At 54.9% G+C, this 20300-nt stretch overlaps 1 protein-coding gene across 1 annotated transcript; it reads left to right on the top strand.

Annotated features, from left to right (window-relative positions):
- The first annotated feature begins 3756 nt into the window (after positions 1-3756).
- On the top strand, positions 3757-18364 carry Acp7 (acid phosphatase 7, tartrate resistant (putative)). The gene is made up of 12 exons (XM_078033267.1): positions 3757-4102; positions 10898-11098; positions 11312-11494; positions 12352-12475; positions 12706-12768; positions 12866-12980; positions 13052-13159; positions 13251-13308; positions 13388-13455; positions 13551-13622; positions 15997-16134; positions 17137-18364. Exons 1-12 carry the CDS (start codon positions 3985-3987, stop codon positions 17200-17202), a joined length of 1314 nt encoding a protein of 437 aa, XP_077889393.1. The 5' UTR covers positions 3757-3984; the 3' UTR covers positions 17203-18364.
- The last annotated feature ends 1936 nt before the right edge of the window (positions 18365-20300 follow it).

The raw sequence follows: 20300 nt of genomic DNA, 5'->3' as shown, positions 1-20300 counted from the left end.
ATAGGCCACGGGACTCAGGCATTCTGTCCAGGAGAAGTGTGTGTGTGTGTGTGTGTGTGTGTGTGTGTGTGTGTGTGTGTTCACCCACAGAATCGGCTCTAGAATGTTAAGAACAGAAGCAAACACGGATCCCCACTGCCCAGTGGATAGGTAAATAGACCAGGGAGCACGCACACAATGGATACTACTTGGCAACCAGGAGGAATGGATTGCATTTATCGCCCAACCCAGATGAATTTCACAACAGCCATGCCGCGGGAGAGAAGTCAGCCCACGAGTCCACACTGCGCATTTCTATCTGGTACCCTGTGCAAAAAAAAAAAAAAAAAAAAGGCAAAAATGGAGCTACTGTGGATCGGGAGGCATCCCTAGGTGGGAAGAGCAAAGTCAGGTCAATGTCAGCAAAGTAAGTTTCTCCACCTGGAGGGAGAGAGCAGTACCTGGGAAGGGTCGGAGGGGGCTGGGGAGGTGGGATTTCTGCCTGGATGATTGTCACACAGGTGTGCTCACCTTATTGTACTCATTCAACGGGACACTTACGTTTTGGGTTCTTTTCTGTCTGTATGCCATATTTCATCATTTAAAAAAGTTTAACTGGGCACGGTGGCACAGGCCTGAAATCCCAGTGACTTGGGAGGCTGAGGCTGGAGGATCCTGAGTTCAAGGCCAGCCTCAGCAACTTATCAAAACCCTAAGCAACTCAGTGAGACCCTTTCTCAAAATGAAAAACAAAAAGGGCTGGGGGGTGTGTCTCAGCAAAGTGCCTCTGGGTTCAACCCCCAGTACCAAAAAAAAAAAAAAAAAAGAAAGAAAGAAAGTTTAAATGAATTAGAAAAGTAGGCTCAGGTGGTGGTGATGAGTTGTCTGGGGTTTAACCATAATCGGAAGGGCTGTAGGATACTTGCTCTGTGCTAGGCACTGTTCCAAGTGTTTCTTATCTATTCCTTTATTTAATCCGACAACAATCCTTTGAGGTAGTTACTGTTATTATCCCCACTTAACAGATGGGGAAACTGAGGCATCCTGAGGCTAAATCACTTGCCTAAGGCTGTCCTGCTCTAGCTCTCTGGCCCCAGAGTAGATGCTCTGGTCACCACCCCAAGATTATTGCAAGACCTGGGGGCCGAGTCCCGCTCCACCACACAAGGCCCAGCCAGTGACCCCAATGGGGCCCTTGAACTTGGGCTGGCGGGTGGACTTCCAGGGCCACAAGTACTTGCAGAGGAGAAAAAAAAAAAAAAGCCCTTTGCTTTTATTCTCCTTCAACTGGACAGCCTTAAAATGCGGTGCGGAATCTCCACGGGTTCCCCAAGATCTCTTTTAGGGCTTCATGTGTTCATGATGATGTAAAATGCCTTTGTCTCTTTCATTCTTCAAAGGCGCCCAGTCCTGGGCGAGACGGCGAGGGCTTTGGGATGTGTGCGTGCCTGTGCTTATTTTCTTTCTTTCTCTCTTTTGGTTTTCTACAGAGTCAATAGTAACCGACGTGACCACCGTATAAAAAAGTGCATAAGTTTTCAGAGTGACACTTCTGAGAGCCTTTGCCGCCGTCCTTGAACTTCATTCAGCGCGTCCTCCTGGGGTGAGGGACTCGGGGACCACGGGATTATTTGCAGGCTTTGTCCTTGGAGGAACCGACAGGGGGTTTCGAATCTATTACAGCCATGAGGGCGTCTCAACCGTCTTCCATGCGCATCAAGACTTCTAAGTCACCTTATTCCTTTGGGCCTGCCACCCGAGTGACGTTAAATGCATTGATAAATAAACACATGACCTATTTGTTTTAAAAATATTTGTCTGTCTGTCATCAGCACGGTGTCTCTGGAACTCTCTGTGTTTGGTTTACACGTGTAAAAACATGATCTGGAGAAGGGCTGGCCAGCTTGCCGCAGGCGCTTTTAGCACAATGACAGTTAAGAATCTGACCTCCCGGAGACCATCAGAAAAATAAATAAATAAAACAAGGGGTGGTGACATGGCCGAGGCCACAGGAGTGGTGGTGAGAGGTTCTGGAGTCTGAGATGCTTTTCTTTATATTTTAAGGTGCGAGGGGCACCGTGTCAGGTGGGTGCAGAGGGTGGGGGCCCAAACCTGCAGAAGATTCCTCTGCAGTTCAAGTCTCAAGTTGCCTGTCTAGGATTCTGGGTGCTGGTCAGCCACAGAAACCCACACTCTGAACCTACAAAGAGGGGAGTGAGGTCATTATAGCTGCAGACAAGAAAGGGTACAGAGGGGCTGGGGAGATGGCTCAGTTGGTAGAGTGCTTGCCTCACATGCCCAAGGCCCTGGGTTCAATCCCCAGCACCCCAAGAAAAGTGGGGGGTGGATCTTTTCTGCATATTTTGGTGACAAACAGCCCCAACATTCAAATAGCTCACAAAGGTTTGCGGACACGGCAAAAACCGAACCTATATCTGGTTTGTATCCAGTCCTTACTGAGCCAGGCCGGATTTCCAGCATCAACTTGTTTAGTTCGCACAGCAGCCCAGGGGTTATGAACTATTATCACCTCCTTGTTACAGGTGAGAAAACAGAAGTTCAGAGAAGTTGAGTAACTCGCCTAGTGCGCACAGCTCAGAGGCGGCACTGACATTCCAAGGGGGTCTGAGGAGGAGTAAGTTAGGAGCACTAAGTTCAGAAAGGGAAGAAGCCCCAAGGAATTTCGAGAAAGATGTCGCCTGGCTGGGCTGGAGCGGCCGGGGATTCCCCGGTGCCCACCCACCTGGGGACCTGGGGACCGGGCATCGCCGGGCGGGGGCGGGTGTATGTACCTGGGGCTCCGCAGCTGGGCGATGGGGTGCGTGGGGGGACGAGCGCAGCCTTACCTGTCCCGGAGCTAACCCGGTGTCCGGCTGGGAGTAGTGGCGACTGCGTGCTGTGCCTTTCTGGGTCTTCTTTCCTGTGCCCCACCCTGGGGGGCGGGCGGGCGTGGGGCGCCTGGGACCGGCCCGACCTGTGGGACCCGGGGCCCCAGCTGTCTGGGGAGCCCGTCACCCCGAGGCAACCAGTCCTTCCGGGGCTGGGACAACTGTGGGCGGCGGGAACCCAGCCGGGCGCCTGCAAGCTCTGCAAGCTCATAAATAGTGCGGCGACACTGGTGGCCGAGACCAGCGTGCGTGCAGCGGCGCCCGCGAGGGTGAGCCGGGGTCCCCGAGGGCGTCCCGGTCCCAGCCGCCCGCCTTCGGGGAGGGGATGGTTTCAGCCCCGATCAGCCCCAGATTGTCCCCGGGGAACCGGAGAGAGCCCTGGGGACCGAGAGGGAGGACGGAGAGGGCCGGGCGACAGCTGGGGGAGGACGGAGGCGGGAGGACAGCGGCACCGAGGCAGGGTGGGGTGCCGGGGGCGCGGGGAGAGGCTGGCTTCGTGAGCGACCCGGTGATGGAGCGCGGGAGAGGGTCCCTGAGACCGAAATGGAAGGCGGAGGACGGGGCCAGCGGCGGGGTCCCTGGGGACGGGTGGGACACTAGGAATCTGGGCAATAAGGCCGAGGAGGCTGCGTTGCTCGCAGCTGGGGATGGGAGCCAGGGGCAGCCCCCGCGCTGGGCGCCACCCTGTCCCCAGCCCCCTCCAGCTGTCAACTAGGGCCGAGCGCGGCCCCGGCGCTGGGCGGTCCAGGGTTCAAATCCTCCCGGCTCCATCACGTCCTGGCCCTGCCACTGAGTCACCCGGTTGCTCAGTGTCCTCTCGGTGATAGGACGGTGCTCGCCGCGGCCACCTCCTCCTAGGAATGCGGGAGGCGTCCCGGGTGCCCCAGTGCTCGGTGCCCAGCGCGTCGCCAGGCTCAGAGCCTCGCGCTCGGCTCCCGCTGACGGGTCTCCTCTCCCTCCAGCATCTGGATCACCAGCGCCTCGAGCACCCCCTGCCACCCTCCCTCCGCCCAGAGGAGGACGGCCGGCGCCACTGCCCTGCGGGGGGCCCCTTCTCTCCACCCTGCTCCCTCCCGCGGTCCCTGCCTGCCCGCCCGGTCCCCAGCGTCCCCCTACCATGAGCCCCCGCCGTGGCTGCTGCGCCTGCTGCTGGCTCCTCCTCCTCTCCTTGGGAGTCCAGCGGGCCCCAGGATACCCCAGCGCTGCCCCAGAGCAAGTCCATCTGTCCTACCCAGGTAAGTGTCCAGGGGTCCTGGCGATGAGTCTCCAGCGAGGTGCTTCCTTGGCTGGGGAGCAGGAAATCTGCGCTGAGTGCGGTGGACCCTCAGGCTGCTGGCTGTTTCCTCCCGGGCCTCAGTTGTCTATCTCTGTGAAATGGGTCTACCAGCGGCCGCCTCTGGCTGTGTGGGAAATGACGACGGTGTCCACCCCATCCTGGGTGCTCTCCTGCTCTCCAAAGCCGGCTGCTGCTGCCCGTGCTCACCGTGTCGCTGTTGTATCTTCCGGACCTGGTGTGTTAGTGTACAGTGGGCCCTAAGATCCATTGTGGAGGAAACTTCTAATCCCCCCCACCCCCCCCCCCAAAAAGGACTGGGATTGAACCTAAGGCCTCTACCACTGAGCCACATCTCCAGCCTTTTTTTTTTTTTTTTTTTTTTTGAGACAGGGTCTCTCCTGCCTCAGCCTCCTGAGTGGCTGGGATTACAGGCATGTGCTTCCTCACCAACTCCTCCTTATCCTGAGTGGAGCAGTCACAGGGGCACATGTCTATAATCCCAGAGACTCAGAGGCTGAGACAGGAGGATCTCAAGTTCCAGGCCAGCCTGGGGCTCAGTCCCTGCGCATCAAATCCTGGTACCAAAAATAATTAATTAATTTTAAAAAGGAAATGTGTGAAATCTTGTAATCTGGACCTTCTGCATCCATACCAGCTGGTTTTGAATCTCAGTTTTGCTACTTACCTGCTGTGTAGTCTTGGGCAAGTGACTTAACCTCTCTGGACTCGGGACTCCTCATCTGGACAATGGAGTAATAGGAGAATGACTTTGTGGTGAGTCCCTGTGGAGTGGCAGAAGTGAGCCTGGCATGCAGCAGTGATTGGCACACGTTTTTGTCTCAGGACAATGCTGAAGATGGTTGAGAACCTGGGAGAGCTTTAGTTTACATGAGCTATGTCTATCAGCATTCACCAAACTAGAAATGGGAACTGCAGCCGGGGCTTGGCTCCGTGGTAGAGCACTTGCCTAGCACATGCGCCCCTTTGGTTCCCCCCAAAAGCTGAGACATTTAAAAATATTTATTAAGTCATTTAAAATGAATAAGAACAAACACCTTCTATATTAGTATAAATGACTTTTTTTTTTTTTTTGGTACTGGGGATTGAACTCAGGGGCACTTAGCCACTGAGCCACATCCCAGCCCTATTTCATATTTTATTCAGAGACAGTGTTTTTCTGAGTTGCTCAGAGCCTCGTTAAACTGTTGAGGCTGACTTTGAATTGCAACCTTCCTGCCTCAGCCTTCTGAGCTGCTGGGATTATAGGCATGAGCCAGGGGGGATACGGGCATGCACCACCGCACCTGGCTAAGTGCCATTCTTAATGAAAAAAAAAATCCAGAAAATTCTATTTTGCCCAAAAAGAAATATAATAAGGACGAGGACAGTGGAATTGACTTAAATCTTTTATTCTGTCTTTTTCTTTCTTTTTTCTTTTCTTTTCTTTTTGTGGTATTAGGAATTGAACCCAGAGGTGCTCTACCGCTGAGTGACATCCCAATCCTTTATTATTATTATTATTATTTTGAGAAAGGACCTTACTAACTTGCCTAGGCTGGCTTCAAATTTGCAGTCCTCCTGCCGCAGCCCCCCAGTAGCAGGGATCCCAGACGTGCCACTGTTCCCAACTAGATTTACACCTTTTAAAAGTCTGTCTGCACAGGTGACAACCAGATTCTCCCTCAATCTGCTCCTCTCCCAGTTTTTGGTGGCGCCTTGGTGCAGGTGATGTAGGTGAAGGAGATCCGGTCTCACCAGGCCTGTGGCTGAGACAGGGAGGAAGAGTTCAGTAGGAGTTTCAGATAATTGTGGCTAGTTTTTCTTGGACACTGCACCAAAACACAACGTAAGTTTTTAAAAATGTATTTAGTCTTCGATGGACACACAGTACCTTTATTTATTTTTATGTGGCACTGAGGAGCGAACCCAGTGCCCCGCACATGGGAGGCAAGCGCTTTACCACTGAGCTACAGCCCCAGCCCCAAGTTTTTCCTTATTTTGAATAAAAATTGAGAAAGGATTTTATTTTGAAGTAATTGTAGACTTTCAAAAAGAGTTTCAAGGGGTGTCTGGACTTCTTCTCTGCCCTGCATCCATCTTCCCCATGGGGGACTCTCTTCCATCACCCCAGCACTGTCAAGGCTCGGGCACGCCCCTGGGCGCCATGTCCTTAGTGAACTTTTGGGCTCCACCTCTGCCTTTACTCTAATCCACAACCCCAGCCCCTCCCGGCCTCTATTCCTCCCCACGATGGTTCCGTGATGGTTCCTCAGTCTTTTCTTGTTTTTAAGTCCTTGACTCCCCCAACCCTTGCTTTTTCCTGACTGAGACAGACTCTCACTATGTTGCCCAGGCTGGCCTTGAACTCCTGGGCTCAATCGACCCTCCTGCCTCAGTTTCCCCAGTAGCGACACCACTGCACCCGGCTCCTTGACACTTTTTTATTTTTTTGGTGCCAGAGATTGAACTCAGACACCCCCAGCCCTATTTTGTATTTTTTTTTAAATTTAGAGACAAGGTCTCCCTGAATTGCTAACCACCTTGCCATTGCTGAGGCTGCCTTTGAACTTGCGATCCTCCTGTCTCAGCCTCCTGAGCCGCTGGGATTCCCAGCATGCACCACTGCGCCTGGCTCAGGTTAATCTTTTAATTAATTTATTTTGGATGTCATATATAAATATTTTATTTAGGATGTTTGAACCTGAACCTCAGAATGGTCTGTAGATTTTTTTTTTCATTGAGACATAAGATCTGGATATCTTTAAGGGGCACACTGTGAAAATTTGATACATGTATGTAATGTATAATCATCAAATCGGGATAATAAGCACCTTCATTTCTTTAATGATGACTATCATAATTTTAGATTGAACAGTGGTTTCCAAAAATATTACAGAGAATTCCCATTCCCCACCCCCACTCATTCCCTGTCTGTGAGCACCTTGTGTCGTCATGGTACAATGACAAAAACCTTTTTTTTTTTTTTTTTTTTTGGACAAAAACCAATGCAGGCTCTTCCTGCATTCCAGTTCCAGATTATATGATCTGGAGTCAGACTCTTCAGTTTCATGAGCCTCAATTTACTTCTTTATAAAATAAGAGTGACAACAGGGACTACATAACACCCGTAACAGCTTTATAACAGGACCTAAACTCAACCTATACTTGCTCCAGAAAAATGGAGCCAGGCACAGCTGGGTGCCTACTTAGTCCCAGCTACCTGGGAGGCTGAGGCAGGAGGATTGCTCCAGCCCAGGAGTCGGAGGCCACCTGGGCAACATAGCAAGCTCAAAATAATTTAAATTAAAAAAAAAAAAAAACCAAGACAACAAAACAGGAAACCAAGGCGTACAGGGCCCTCGACCCGCTGCGGGCCTGGTTCTGGGTTCACCAACTCCCCGAGGTCTGTGCGGTTGCAGGATCCAGTCCCTCATCTCCTGCTACATTTTGTGGCTCCGCCTCCTGAGCCCCGTCCAATCTGTCAGTTTCCGGCTCCTCTGTGTTTGTGACCTGGGTGTTTTTGAGTAGGATCAGGTATTTTGCAAGACGCCCCTCATTCTGAGTTTGTCTGGTGTCTCCTGGTGGTGGAGGAGGTGGTGGATTCCAGGCGACGCTCCTGAGCTCTAGCGGCCCTTTCTCTGATTGATAGCAGAGGGTCCCTGCGGTGGGCGTGGCTCTGGGCTGCCACCGCTGCTGCTGTTGACCTTGACGGCTTGGTTAAGGAGACCGATGCCTGCTGGCTTTCTCCACCGTAAAGTCATTATTCTCCTCTCCACAGTTAATAAATGGCTTGAGGGAGCAGCTCCAGACTCAGAAATCCTATTCTCCCCCAGGGTTCACCCACTAATTTTAGTATCAATCAGTGGATTTTGTCTGCAATAATTATTAGTGTGGGCTTGCCTAACTGTGATAATTTTCTCATTCTCTCTTTCCACCTAATTGAACTGTCAGTAGAAGGAGGAGTGGTGCCTCCCTCCTCCGTTTATTCAATTATTTATTCCTATCATGGAATATCATGGGTATTTCTTATTTTCCTTTTCCTTTTTCTTTTTGTGTTTTTGTTTTGTTTCGTTTCGTTCCGAGGATTAAACTCAGGGGCACTTAGCCACCGAGTCACATCCACAGCCCTATTTTATATTTTATTTAGAGACAAGGTTTTTCTGAGTTGCCCAGGGCCTTGCTAAGTTGCTGAGGCTGGTTTTGAATTCGAGATCCTCCTGCCTCAGCCTCCCAAGCTGCTGGGATTTTAGACGTGCACCACTGCGCCTGGCTCATGGATCTTTATTTTATTCCATAAGTGAATTCCAGCGCTATTGTTAATTATTCTTCGGCTCACAGTGTCCTGGATTTGGTCCTTTGAGATTGCTCCTGATGGGCTTCTGTGTTCTTTCTTTCTAACACGCCCCTACCCCCGTTTTGAGCAGTTCCTCAGTTTCTGACACCATAAATGATTTCCTGCCCCTTCCTGGGAATGACCTATTCTCCAGCGAGTCCCAACTCAATAAGCAGAGCAAGGCGGTCCCTGCGGACAAACATGCACACCGCACACCTAGACGTCTGTATTTCTCTGTGTCAATATCGACACCACGAGCTCCTGCTGATACCTCTGATTTCCACCTAATACCGGGGTTTAACTGAACCAACCCCTTTCCTTACCTGCAATCTCTTTCTCCAGCACCGAGGAGCCTGACTCTCCCTCCCAGCCACGTGCCTGTTCCATCTTAGTGCATATGAAGCAGCCTCAGCAAGGACACCCGTCCCCCGGCCCCGTTATTCTCCTCCCCTACTCCCTTGAGTGTGTTGTACTAGTCATTTTTTGATGTCACAAGGGCCATGTGTTAGTGTTTATATTTCATATTGGGTTCCTTCCACATGCTGCGTGGGCTTATTTATTTATTTACTCATAGTATTTATTTTTTTAGTTGTAGTTAGACACACAATACCTTTATTCCCTTCATTTATTTATATGTGGTGCTGAGGATCGAGCCCAGGGCCTTGCATGTGCTAGGCGAGTGCTCTACCACTGAGCCCCAGCCCCAGCCCAGATCATACTCTTAGGCCATTTTTTGTTTTAAAATTTAATTGTATGTCCTGGAAATCATGCCATGACAGTGCATAGAGCTTCTTCTTCTTTGTGTGTTGTATTAAAGGTTGAATCCAGGGCCTAGCACATGCTGAGCAAGCACTCTACCACTGAGCCACATCCCCAGCCCTATTTATCTTTTGAGACAGGGTCTCACCAAGTTGCTGAGGCTGGACTCGAACTTACGATCCTCCTGCCTCAGCCTCCCCAGCCTCTGGGATTACAGACAGGCATCGCAGCGCCAGTTCCTCATTCATGTTTGCCTCACTGCGTGGGTGGTGTTGAGGCTCCCTCCCATCCACTGGCATTTAGGTTGTTTCTGGAAGTTTACAATGACAACGAGTGCTGCACCGCTGACCCTGTGCACGCACACTTTTGTGTGCTGGAGGAAGAGCCCAGTCCGCAACATTATGCCAGACCATCTGGTATTTTGACGCCTTGACTTGGTTGCTGACATTTAAGAATTGGAAGCTACCACTTAAAAACCCGAATTTGCATATCTATCTATATTGTATGCTCCCGGGAGATAAAAGAAATCTCTGTGTAAAGATTTACTCTAGAAGTCCATAGGTTTGGTGGCGCCCTGCCAGTTCCTGCCTGGCAGCTCTCCAGAGCTGAGCCACCGCTGTCCCTCTTGGAGAGGACGGGTTCCACAGTTTGAGCATGCTCCTATCGATGCCTGTGGCCTTACAGCTGGCCCTTGTCCCCGTTTATATCACCTCCCTGGCCTCCAGACATCTGCGTTGGCATCTCTCGGATGGCATCACGTGAGTGCAATGTTTAGTTAGCACAGAGCCGTGCACAGTGGAGAATATTGATAACGATATTCATTTAACCCTGACTGTATCAGGCATTGTTTCAAGTGCTTGGCTTCCAGTCTCAGTAGCCACCAGTGATTGGTTCTAGAACCTTCCACGAACACCAAAGCTTGCTGATGCTCATGCCCAAGTCACCCAGTGGCACAGTCTTTGCACATAACCTCTGTGCCTCTACCCGTGCACTTTAACTCCTCCCTAGATCACGTACAATACCTAACACAACACAAATGATTGCTCACTGAGTTGTTCGGGGAACCAGGCCAAGGGAAGACACTCTGTGTGTTTACTACTGACTCATTATCCCCTCCCCCCCACGAACATTTTGAACCCACAGTTAGTTGAGGGTCAAAAAGGATGTGGAAATCGTGGACAAGGAGGGCTAATTTATTTTAAAACATATATTTTTAGATGTCAATGGACCTTTATCATATTTATTTATATGCGGTGCCGAGCATGGAACCCAGGGCCTCACACATGCTAGACAAGGGCTCTATTAGATATATTAAATATATAAGTGCTCTATTATATATATTAAGCTTATTTTTAGTATTTATTTTTTAGTCATAGGTGGATGCAATATCTTTATTTATTTCTGTGTGGTGCAGAGGAGCGAACCAGTGCGCCACCACTGAGCCACGTCCCCAGCCCCCTGTACATCTATATTTTCATCTAAGCTTCGTAACGACCTGGCAGGGGACCTGGTATCGTCACTCCCTTTACACCCAGGGGAACCGGGGCTGGGGCGGCGCGGCGACCTGGTGTTGTACCTGGGCAGCTCCCGGGTCCTGAGCCGACGGCTCTGCCCGCGCCCCTGGTGCCACCGCCCAGGCCCCTGACCCGTGCCCTCCCGCAGGTGAGCCGGGCTCCATGACGGTGACCTGGACCACGTGGGTCCCCGCGCCCTCCGAAGTGCAGTTCGGGCTGCAGCCGTCGGGGCCCCTCCCGCTGCGGGCGCGGGGCAGCGCGCGGCCCTTCGTGGACGGCGGCATCCTGCGGAGGACGCTCTACATGCACCGGGTGACGCTGCGCGGGCTGCTGCCGGGGGTGCAGTACGGTGAGCGTCCCCAGGGCTGGGGTCCCCAGGGCTGGAGGCCCCGGGTGGGGACAGAGCGCACCGATGATGCCCACGGGCCGTGGCCGGGCGGCTGGTCACCGTGCCCACGCGCCCCCCTCGCCGGGCACAGGGACGGAGCCGAGGAGGGCAGGGGCCTCCCCTGTCGCCGGGCCTGGGGCGATGCGCTGACCGTGGCCTTGCTCGTCCCCGCAGTTTACCGCTGTGGCAGCGCCCAGGGCTGGAGCCGGCGGTTCCGCTTCCGAGCCCTGAAGAACGGGGTCCACTGGAGCCCCCGCCTGGCTGTGTTTGGGGACCTGGGGGCCGACAACCCCAAGGCCTTCCCCCGGCTGCGCAGAGACACCCAGCAGGGCCTGTTCGACGCCGTTCTCCATGTGGGTGAGGCATCGGCCCGGGCGCTGGGGACGCAGGGGCGCCCGGGAGAGGGACAGGGAGGAGGCTGGCCAGGAGGTGGTGTCCGAGGGTCACCAGCCTGCCCAGGGCACAGTCCCAGCTGGGCCCTGTAGGGTGAGAGATTTTCCCTGTATAATAATGAAAATAGGTCGGGCCTGGTGGCCCGCAGGTCACCCCACCGACTCAGGAGGCTGAGGCAGGAGGATCTCCAGTTCAAAGCAGCCTCAGCAAGTTAGCGAGGCCCTAAGCAGCTCAGCCAGACCCTGTCTCTAAATAAAATATTTAAAAAGGGCCTAGGAATCCACAACAAGCCAAGGTGCTGCCCCCAAGTCACCGTCCCTCGGGGGTCAGGAAGATGGTGTGGGCCCTGCGTGGTTCACAGCACCAGCTCTGCAGTCGGGTCCCCTGATTGGACTCCTGGGTCTCACTCCCCAGCCGTGTGGCCCGGAGCCTCAGTTTCCCCATTTGTCACGGGGACAGTACGACACCCCCTTCTGGGGATGTTTGGAGGTCGGAGTGACGGGGTGTGCGAGGCATTTGGAGCCGGGCTTGGTACACAGTCATCCCCAAACTCTATGTGTACTGATGTCATTGTTGATCTGGGAGGGGACAAGTGGCAGACACAGATGGGGGCTGGCGTGATCAGACAGCATCGTCCTGGGGGGGCTCGGGGACCAGAGCGTGTGCGGTGGGTTGGGCTAGGGATCTGGGAACAGGGATGACTCGGGGCCAGGGGTGTCGCAGCTCCCCGCAGCCACCCTGAACCACCAGGTCGGCTCTCGGTTCTGGCCAAAGCAGAGCCCCCTTGGTCCTGACTCTCTCCCTGCCACTTGGGTCCCCAGGAGACTTCGCCTACAACATGGATCAGGACAACGCACGCGTCGGGGACAGGTTCATGCGGCTCATTGAACCCGTGGCCGCCAGCTTGCCGTACATGACGTGCCCGGGGAATCACGAAGAACGCTAGTGAGGATCGAGGGCCGTAGGGGTGGCCAGGGCTGTGTCAGTGAAAACGCTTCGTTCTTCTTAGTGTCTCACCTTAGTCCCTCATGCTGCTGTGTCCCACTTGTAGTGGCCAAAAAATAGGAGATGAGGGGTGGGCTGGGAGCTGGGCTCTGGGTCTGACAGTGCAGAGGTGGGCTTGGGGCTGCAGCTCCCAGACCCTCACCCTCACCCTCTGACTTGCTTTCTTCCAGCAACTTCTCTAACTACAAAGCCCGATTTAGTATGCCGGGGGACAATGAAGGCCTGTGGTACAGGTAATCTGGGGAGAGCTGGCGGGTTGGCCTCGTTCCCCTGAAGGACCTGAGGTGCAGAGGAGACCCCCAGCTCTGACCCCTGCCCTTTGACCCCTAGCTGGGACCTGGGCCCCGCCCACATCATCTCCTTCTCCACCGAGGTGTATTTCTTCCTGCATTACGGCCGCCACCTGGTCCAGAGGCAGTTCCGCTGGCTGGAGAGCGACCTCCAGGTAGGTGGGTGGAGGCCCCGCTGTGCCCGGTCTCCTCTCTTCCTCGGCCTCACCCGGGCCCTTGTCTCTAGAAAGCCAACAGGAACCGGGCGGCGAGGCCATGGATCATCACCATGGGCCACCGGCCCATGTACTGCTCCAACGCCGACCTGGACGACTGCAGGTGGCATGAGAGCAAGGTGGGGACCCTCGGGGGACAGAGCGGGGCGGGGCGGGCAGCCAGGCGGCACCGCAGCCTGGGTCCCCCTCACCGCCTGCGCATCCCGCCAGGTGCGCAAAGGCCTCCACGGCAGGCTGTACGGGCTGGAGGACCTCTTCTACAGATACGGTGAGTGAGCCTTGCCACCCCTGGCCCCGCCCGCCCCGCCCGCCCCACTCAGGGCCCTGACCCCATCTTCCCGCGTCAGGAGTGGACCTGCAGATCTGGGCTCACGAACACTCCTATGAGCGACTGTGGCCAATTTACAACTACCAGGTGAGGCTCCTGGACAGACAGACGCCCAGGACCCTCGGGCTGCGGTCAGTGTGGTCACAGCCCTGGACACGCCCGCCCTCCTGTCCCTTCTCCAGGTGTTCAATGGCAGCCTCAAGTTTCCCTACACCAACCCCCGAGGCCCTGTGCACATCATCACAGGATCCGCGGTGAGCCCCGGGACCGGGCCTTGCTCTCTCCCCTTTGGATATATGTATATATATATATATATATTTCTTTTCTTTTCTTTTCTTTTCCTGGTACTGGGGATTGGACCCAGGAAGGCTCTTCCTCTGAGCCACATTCCGCAGCCTTTTTTTTTTTTTTTAATTTTAAAACAGAATCTCACTAAATTGCTGAGGCTGGCCTCGAACTTGCCATCCTCCTACCTCAGCCTCCTAAATCGCTGGGATTACAGGCGTGCACCGCCGTGCCGCGCAAGAGGGCTTATTTTTAAAGTCGATTCTTACAAGCGATTAAGATCAAAGTCAGACTCACGGGGGATCAAAATTCAAACGGTGCAGAGGGCAGGAGGTGAGCCTTGGCCGCCATGCCCCCCCTGCTGTTCTCAGTCCTCTTGTCTCTTGGGTGGCATTTGAAGCTGTCCCTGCATATAGAAATGAGGAATGTCGAGACTGAGACGTGTTCTCGGATCCCCACTTTGCAAAGAGGACCTGGATCACGCTCAGACCCGGGGTTCTCAGTCTTGGTGCACATCAGCATTACCTAGGGAGCTTTTACAACTCAAAGCCTGGAACCCTGACCTCAGACACACCTTGGAGCCACCACCTGGAAGAGGAAATAGCTGGTTACCAGGGTCTGCTGGCTTCTCGTCCTCCTCCCAGCCTCGGCCCACAGTGGTCACTATTCTGACCTTCCTCAGCAGGGATTGCTTTTTTGTCTCATTTGATTGATGGATGGACAGAGCGCTGGGGACGGAACCCAGCAGCCTGTACCTCTGAGCTCCATTTATTATGTTCCGACACACGGTCTTGCCAAGTTGCCGAGGCTGGCCTTGAACTTGCCATCCTCCTGCCTCAGCCTCCCAGGTCGCTGAGGTCACAGACACGTGTCGCTGAACTGGGTCCTTTCATTTCCAATTGTGACGTGATCTCAGACGTATGAGCTGAGAAGTTGCAAATATGGCATAGGATGTTCCATGTGCCCTTCGCCGAGATTCCCCAAATTTGAACCTTTAGCCTCATTTGCGTTAATCTTACCCCCTCTCCTCTTAAGTCCTATTTTTAGATCCATTCAAGAGTACACTGCAGGGCTGGGCTGGGGCTCAGGGGTAGAGCGCGTGCCTGGCAGGGGTGAGGCCCTGGGTTCCATCCCCAGCACCCCGTAAAAATAAATAAGCAAAGATTTTATGTTCATCTCCAACTTAAAAAAAAAAAAAAGAAAGCTGCAGACATGAATTCCGTTTACCCTCCTGTGTTTCCTTTAACAGAGGACATTCTCTCTCGTTACTCAGTGTGATGAGCAAAGTCAAGTCGTTAACATGGGTAACACACTGTCACCCACCTAGATGAGCCAATCAAGGCCAAATATTCCTCCCCCAGCCCGGACCTGGGTTGTGTTTAGGTGGTTTTCTCTTTAGCTTCCTTTAATCCGGGACATTTCTCCACTCTCTCTCCATCTTTTGACATTGACAATTTTGAAGATTCTGTGACATTGCTTTGTAGCATATCCTTCAACTCGGGTGTGTCCCACGTTTGCCCGTGATTACATCAAAGTTCTGCATGGGGGGGGTAGGGAGAAAGTAGCAGGGATTGAACTTGGGGGCCCTCCACCACTGAGCCCATCCCCAGCCCTACTTTGCATTTTATTTAGAGACGGGGTCTCACTGAGTTGCTTAGCGCCTCACTGTTGCAGAGGCTGGCTTTGAACTCGAGATCCTCCTGCCTCAGCCTCCCGAGCCACTGGGATGACAGGCGTGGGCCTCGGTGCCTGCGAGGTCATGCATTTTTGGGTCACAACAGCAACCCTGGGTCCTTCCAGGAAGCAGCGAGCCTCTTGGACTTCTCTGAGCCTCCTGTTTCCCAGCTGGGCACGTGGCCTGGTCTGAGTGGCTCCTGGCTCTGGCTTCAATCACTTGTCACCAAACGGGGTACACAATGGTGATCATTTTGAGTCTCCCTCCTCTCCGCCTGTGGAGGCTGCTCCTCTCCTGCACGGACTCTTCCCGCGCCTCGGGCCTGGGGTCTTAGCAAGCTCTCTCAGAGGGTCCCCTGTGTCCTGGGGAGACCCACCGATTTCTTCTATTCTTCAAATGGCTTCTGCCCTTCCACGTGCGTCTCCCCAGCTCTGCGGGGGTCACCCCGGGAGGTATCCAACTGAAGGGCCCGGGGCACCTGGGAGGCTGCCGTTGGGACACAGCAGGAGGGAGGCTGGCCAGGCCCACGCGCCCCTGGAACCTGGAACGCGGCTGTCAACTGGCTTTGTCTCTCTGGGGGGCAGCAGGGCCTGGCCTGACGGGTCCTTTCTGTTCCTTTGGGTCCCGAACCTGCCCCAGCTCCGCCTCTGACCCGCTCTCCCCCGCAGGGCTGTGAGGAGCGGCTGACTCCCTTCAGCCTCTCCCCGGGGCCCTGGAGCGCCCTGCGCGTGAAGGAGTATGGGTACACCCGGCTGCACATCCTCAACGGGACCCACGTCCACATCCAGCAGGTGTCTGACGACCAGGTCAGTGAGGGACGAGTCGTTAGGCCCTGGAACTCAGGAATGAATACGTCTCAGAGCTGGGGAGGCTGAGGCAGGAGGATCCCGAGTTCAAAGTCGGCCTCGGCAAAAGTGAGGCCCTAAGCAGCTCAGTGAGGCCCTGTCTCTAAATAAAATGCCAAACAGGGCGGGGATGGGGTCAGTGGTCGAGGGCCCCTGAGCTCAATCCCCAGGACCAAAAATAAATAAGTAAGTAAATAAGATAAACACTAGAGCTGGAAATCCTGGGTTCAAATCCTGCCTCTGCCTCTGGCTGCCCTGTCCTGTTGCTCCCCTCACCAAGTACAGCCGGGAGCTGCGCTCAGACTCACACGCCTCAGGCCACACAGTCGGGGTGTGCTGGGATAGACAGGGTGCCTGGACTCCAGGATTGGTGCTCTTTTAAAAAATTATTTTTGGTCCTGGAGATGGAACCCAGGTGCCTTACCACTGAGCTACGTCCTTTTTAATTTTATTTTGAGACTGGATCTTGGTGAGTTGTTTGGGGTCTCACTAAATTGCTGAGGCTGGCCTCCAACTTGTGATCCTCCTGCCTTAGCCTTCACAGTCATTGGGATCACAGGTGTGCGCCACGGTGCCTGGAGTTGAGACTGTGTTCTTAATAACAGCCGCCTCCACGTCCCCACTACTTGTCGCATCTGGGCTCCCCTTTGCCCCGGTACAAACATCTCATTTAATCCCCACATGGTCCATGACAGAGGTTCTTCCACCACTGTCCTTCTCTTTCCCTGGACGGGGGATGGAGCCCGGGGCTTCGCACACGCTCCCAAGCGCTCTCCCACTGGGCCACTTCCCCCGCCCTCAACTCTACTTTTCAAATGAGGAAAACATCAACTCAGAGAGGTGCAGCAATTGTTCCAGGGCCACCCAGCCCACCAGGGGCAGGGACAGGCGCTGAGCACGGGCCGCTGGCCCTCGGTCCAGGCTTCCAGCCCTCAGAGCCTTCCCTGATTCTGTCCTTGGCAGGATGGGAAGATCGTGGATGACGTCTGGGTGGTGAGACCCCTGGTCGGCCGGAGGATGTACCACTAGGCATGGCGGCCACTGTCATCGGGCACTTGCCGCCGTGGACGGTCACGACTGGCCGTTGCTGTGACTGGGTGGGGAGTCAGGCGGGTCCCGGCTCCCCTACCCCCCAGAGGCCCTGTGTGTCCTGACGGGGCTGGACAGTGGGAGCCTGGCAGCAGGGGGACCCGCGTGACAGTGGAGCTGGCCCGGGTCTCGCCTGGCACAGACCCCCTCCTGGGTAGCACCGGGCACCGGCCTCGGGAATAAAAGGCTCCCAGCTGTGGCTCTGGGACAGGGGTCTGTGAGGGTGACCAGGGACAGGAACTCGAGCCCATCCCCTCCACCGAGCCTGCCCGCTCTCTGGAGACCGCTGTCCCGCTGGACTGTCACCCTGGGCCCGGGCAGAGCCAGGGCTGCTCCCGGGCAGCTGCACACAGACTCATGACATGAATGAAGGTCGCCACGCGTCCGGCTCTGGCCAGGGGACACTGGGGACAGCAATGAGCCAGCCCCAGTCCTGCCCACTGGCAGCCCACAGGCAGCAGGGAACCGTCATCCAACCCAGGTGACCAACGAGGAACGGGGGGACACCACGGAGGGACAAGGCTGCGAGGTCACGGCTCGAGGCTGAGCCGGTGTCCCCTGTGGGCCAGGCAAGTCCCGTCCCGGGCTGGGTGAGGCTGGGGACGTGCCTGGGCCGTGGCGTCCACAGAGGGCAAGGCCTGGCACTGAAGCCAGAGGGCAGTTGGGTTCAGGTCTCAGCTGTGAAGTGTCACCCCCTTTCTCCACTGAGAAGTCCCACCTGGGCCTCTCCAGACACCCCACCAGGGCTGACTAGGGCTGTCAGCAGAAGAGTCTGCAAGAGTCCAGTGGAGATCAACGCCCTGTTCTCCTGTCGCCCTGTTTACTTGGCCACTGGCCGGAAGACACCAGCCCTCCAGGGGCTGGACACCCTGTCACTAGTTTTCACAGACGTATCCAGTAGAGTACTTTGTAGAAATGTGCAGACAAGGCCTCTGGCCTCGGGCTGGGCTTCACAGAGATGTCTACATTCCTAAGAGGAGAGAAGTTACCACTGGGCTCCATGGTGACCGCTGGCAGGGGAGGAAGGAGAGGGGAGAAGCAGCTCCCCCTTCTCAGGTGCTGTCCTTGAAGGGTTAACTTGCCCAGAACAGTGAGAGGAAAAGCTGCTTTATGTGAACTTCTGCAGACTGGGAACTTCGGAGCCCCTCCCCTCACTTGCTGGGTATAAAACTATAAAACTCCTGAACTCGGGGTTCAGGGGGTTGATGGATGACAGCAGAAGCTGTGCCCCCTGAACCTGGCTGCAGCCAAATAAAACTGTGTCCTGCTGTCTCCGGTGCCCTGCCTCGTCTGTCCCCACAACAGGAGCACTTCCTGTGTGACTGGGGGCAAGTGAGCCACCCTCTCTGAACCTCTGTTTCTTCATTTGTAAATAAGAATGATATTAAATGCGTGTGACAGTCCTGTATTCCCAAGTCCTCTTTTTCTCGAGCCCCGGGTCCAATTAGCTGTAAATTCTGTGGACTTTGCTTTTCAAATGTACCCAGAATCTCTCCAGTTCCGCCACCTGCCAGCCCTGACCCTGGTCCTGTCTCTATTCACCTCCTGCCCACACTCGGGCTCCTGCTCTCTCCGTGTCCCTGCAGTTCACCGTCCACAGCCAAAGGGACCTGGAGCGCCTGGGTCGGTCCTGTTCCCTGCGGCTCGGAGCTGGTCCTGAGGTTTGCTGTAGTAAATATGAGCCACAGTCCTGCGGTGGCCCACGCGCCCCGCCCCCTCCCTGGCTCCCCCCACCCCAGGCCAGGATGCTGTCCCCAGGCATCCACAGGGTCCCCTCCCTTCAGGGCTCTGCTCAGCGGTACCTTCCCCATAAGTTGTCCCTGATCGCTGGGTCACAAGGCCCCAGCTGGGGTGTGGCTCACAGGAGCACTTGACTCTGTCCCCAGCACCACGAACCGACGTCTCCACCCCGCTCTACCTTGTGGAGCACGCTTAGATCCTGTGACCCACCGTCCAGACCCATTTCACTTATTTTTGGTCCCCTCCATCATCCCTAGGCCACAGGACAGTCTGCGGCTGTCCTGGTGCGTAGTAGGTGCTCAGTAAACTGCCTGACCGCCTGGAGGAGGACTGAGAACCGCGGGTACAGGCCAGCACCTGGAAGCGCATGCCAAAGAGCAGGAATGACAGTGACTTAGGCGACTTACCAAAGGCCCAGCCCCTGGGAGCTCTGATGGCTGGTGCTCGGAAGGCAGGGAGGCAGGGAGGCAGGGAGGCAGGGAGGCAGGGAGGCAGGGAGGCAGGGAGGCAGGGAGGCAGGGAGGCAGGGAGGCCCCGTGGGTGTGCAGGAGACCCAAGCTTCCTCAGGGCGGAGGGAGCGGGGCTTTGGAAGGTGCACAGATGGCATGCGAGGGCTCAGAGGACCGGGAGGGTTTGTGACCTGCTTTTCCTGCCTCATGAAATTCACACGGCCACACTGTCTGTCGCCTTTGTTTTTGCTGTCAGTGCGGGGGGGGGGGGGGGGGGTCGTGTGCACCCAGGAAATCACTGAGCTGCGCCCTCCTCCTCCTCCTCCTCCTCCTCCTCCTTCTTCTTCTCTCTCTCTCTCTCTCTAATTTTGAGCCAGGCTCATTAAGTTTCTTAGGGCCTCCCTAAGTTGCTGAGGCCAGCTTCCAACTTCTGATCCTCCTGCCTCGGCCTCCTGAGTTGGCGGGATTACAGCTGTGGGCCACCACGGCCCCCAACTTCAGCTCCTTCATTTTATTTATTTATTTTAAAATATTTATTTTTTAGTTGTAGTTGGACACAATACCTTTATTTTATTTACTTATTTTTAGGTGCTGCTGAGGATGGAACCCAGGGCCTCCCACGTGCTAGGAGAGCACCCTACCGCTGAGCCCCAGCCCCAGCCCCAGCCCCAGCCCCTTCATTTTAAAAAATAAACTTTAGTCTTTTGAAATAGGCTACAGAAAAATCGCAAAGACAGTAGACCACCCCCAACCCCCCACCCAGCTCCCCCTTCATTGAAATCTTAGTGTCTCGTCTGGTCGTGATGAACCGATGGACAGGACCCGGGTGAGTGGCGGCCCAGGAGGCTG

Source organism: Ictidomys tridecemlineatus, chromosome 15, assembly GCF_052094955.1.
Source record: "Ictidomys tridecemlineatus isolate mIctTri1 chromosome 15, mIctTri1.hap1, whole genome shotgun sequence".
NCBI lineage: Eukaryota > Metazoa > Chordata > Mammalia > Rodentia > Sciuridae > Ictidomys > Ictidomys tridecemlineatus.
Note: the sequence above shows the minus strand (reverse complement) of the source record. Positions and strands in the feature narration are given on the sequence as shown.

Coding starts and splice junctions, on each gene's coding strand:
- Acp7 (XM_078033267.1), top strand. CDS start 3,985: ATGAGCCCCCGCCGTGGCTGCTGCGCCTGCTGCTGGCTCCTCCTCCTC. Junction 11,099..11,311: donor GCTGCCGGGGGTGCAGTACG/GTGAGCGTCCCC, acceptor TCGTCCCCGCAG/TTTACCGCTGTGGCAGCGCC. Junction 13,456..13,550: donor GGCCAATTTACAACTACCAG/GTGAGGCTCCTG, acceptor TCCCTTCTCCAG/GTGTTCAATGGCAGCCTCAA.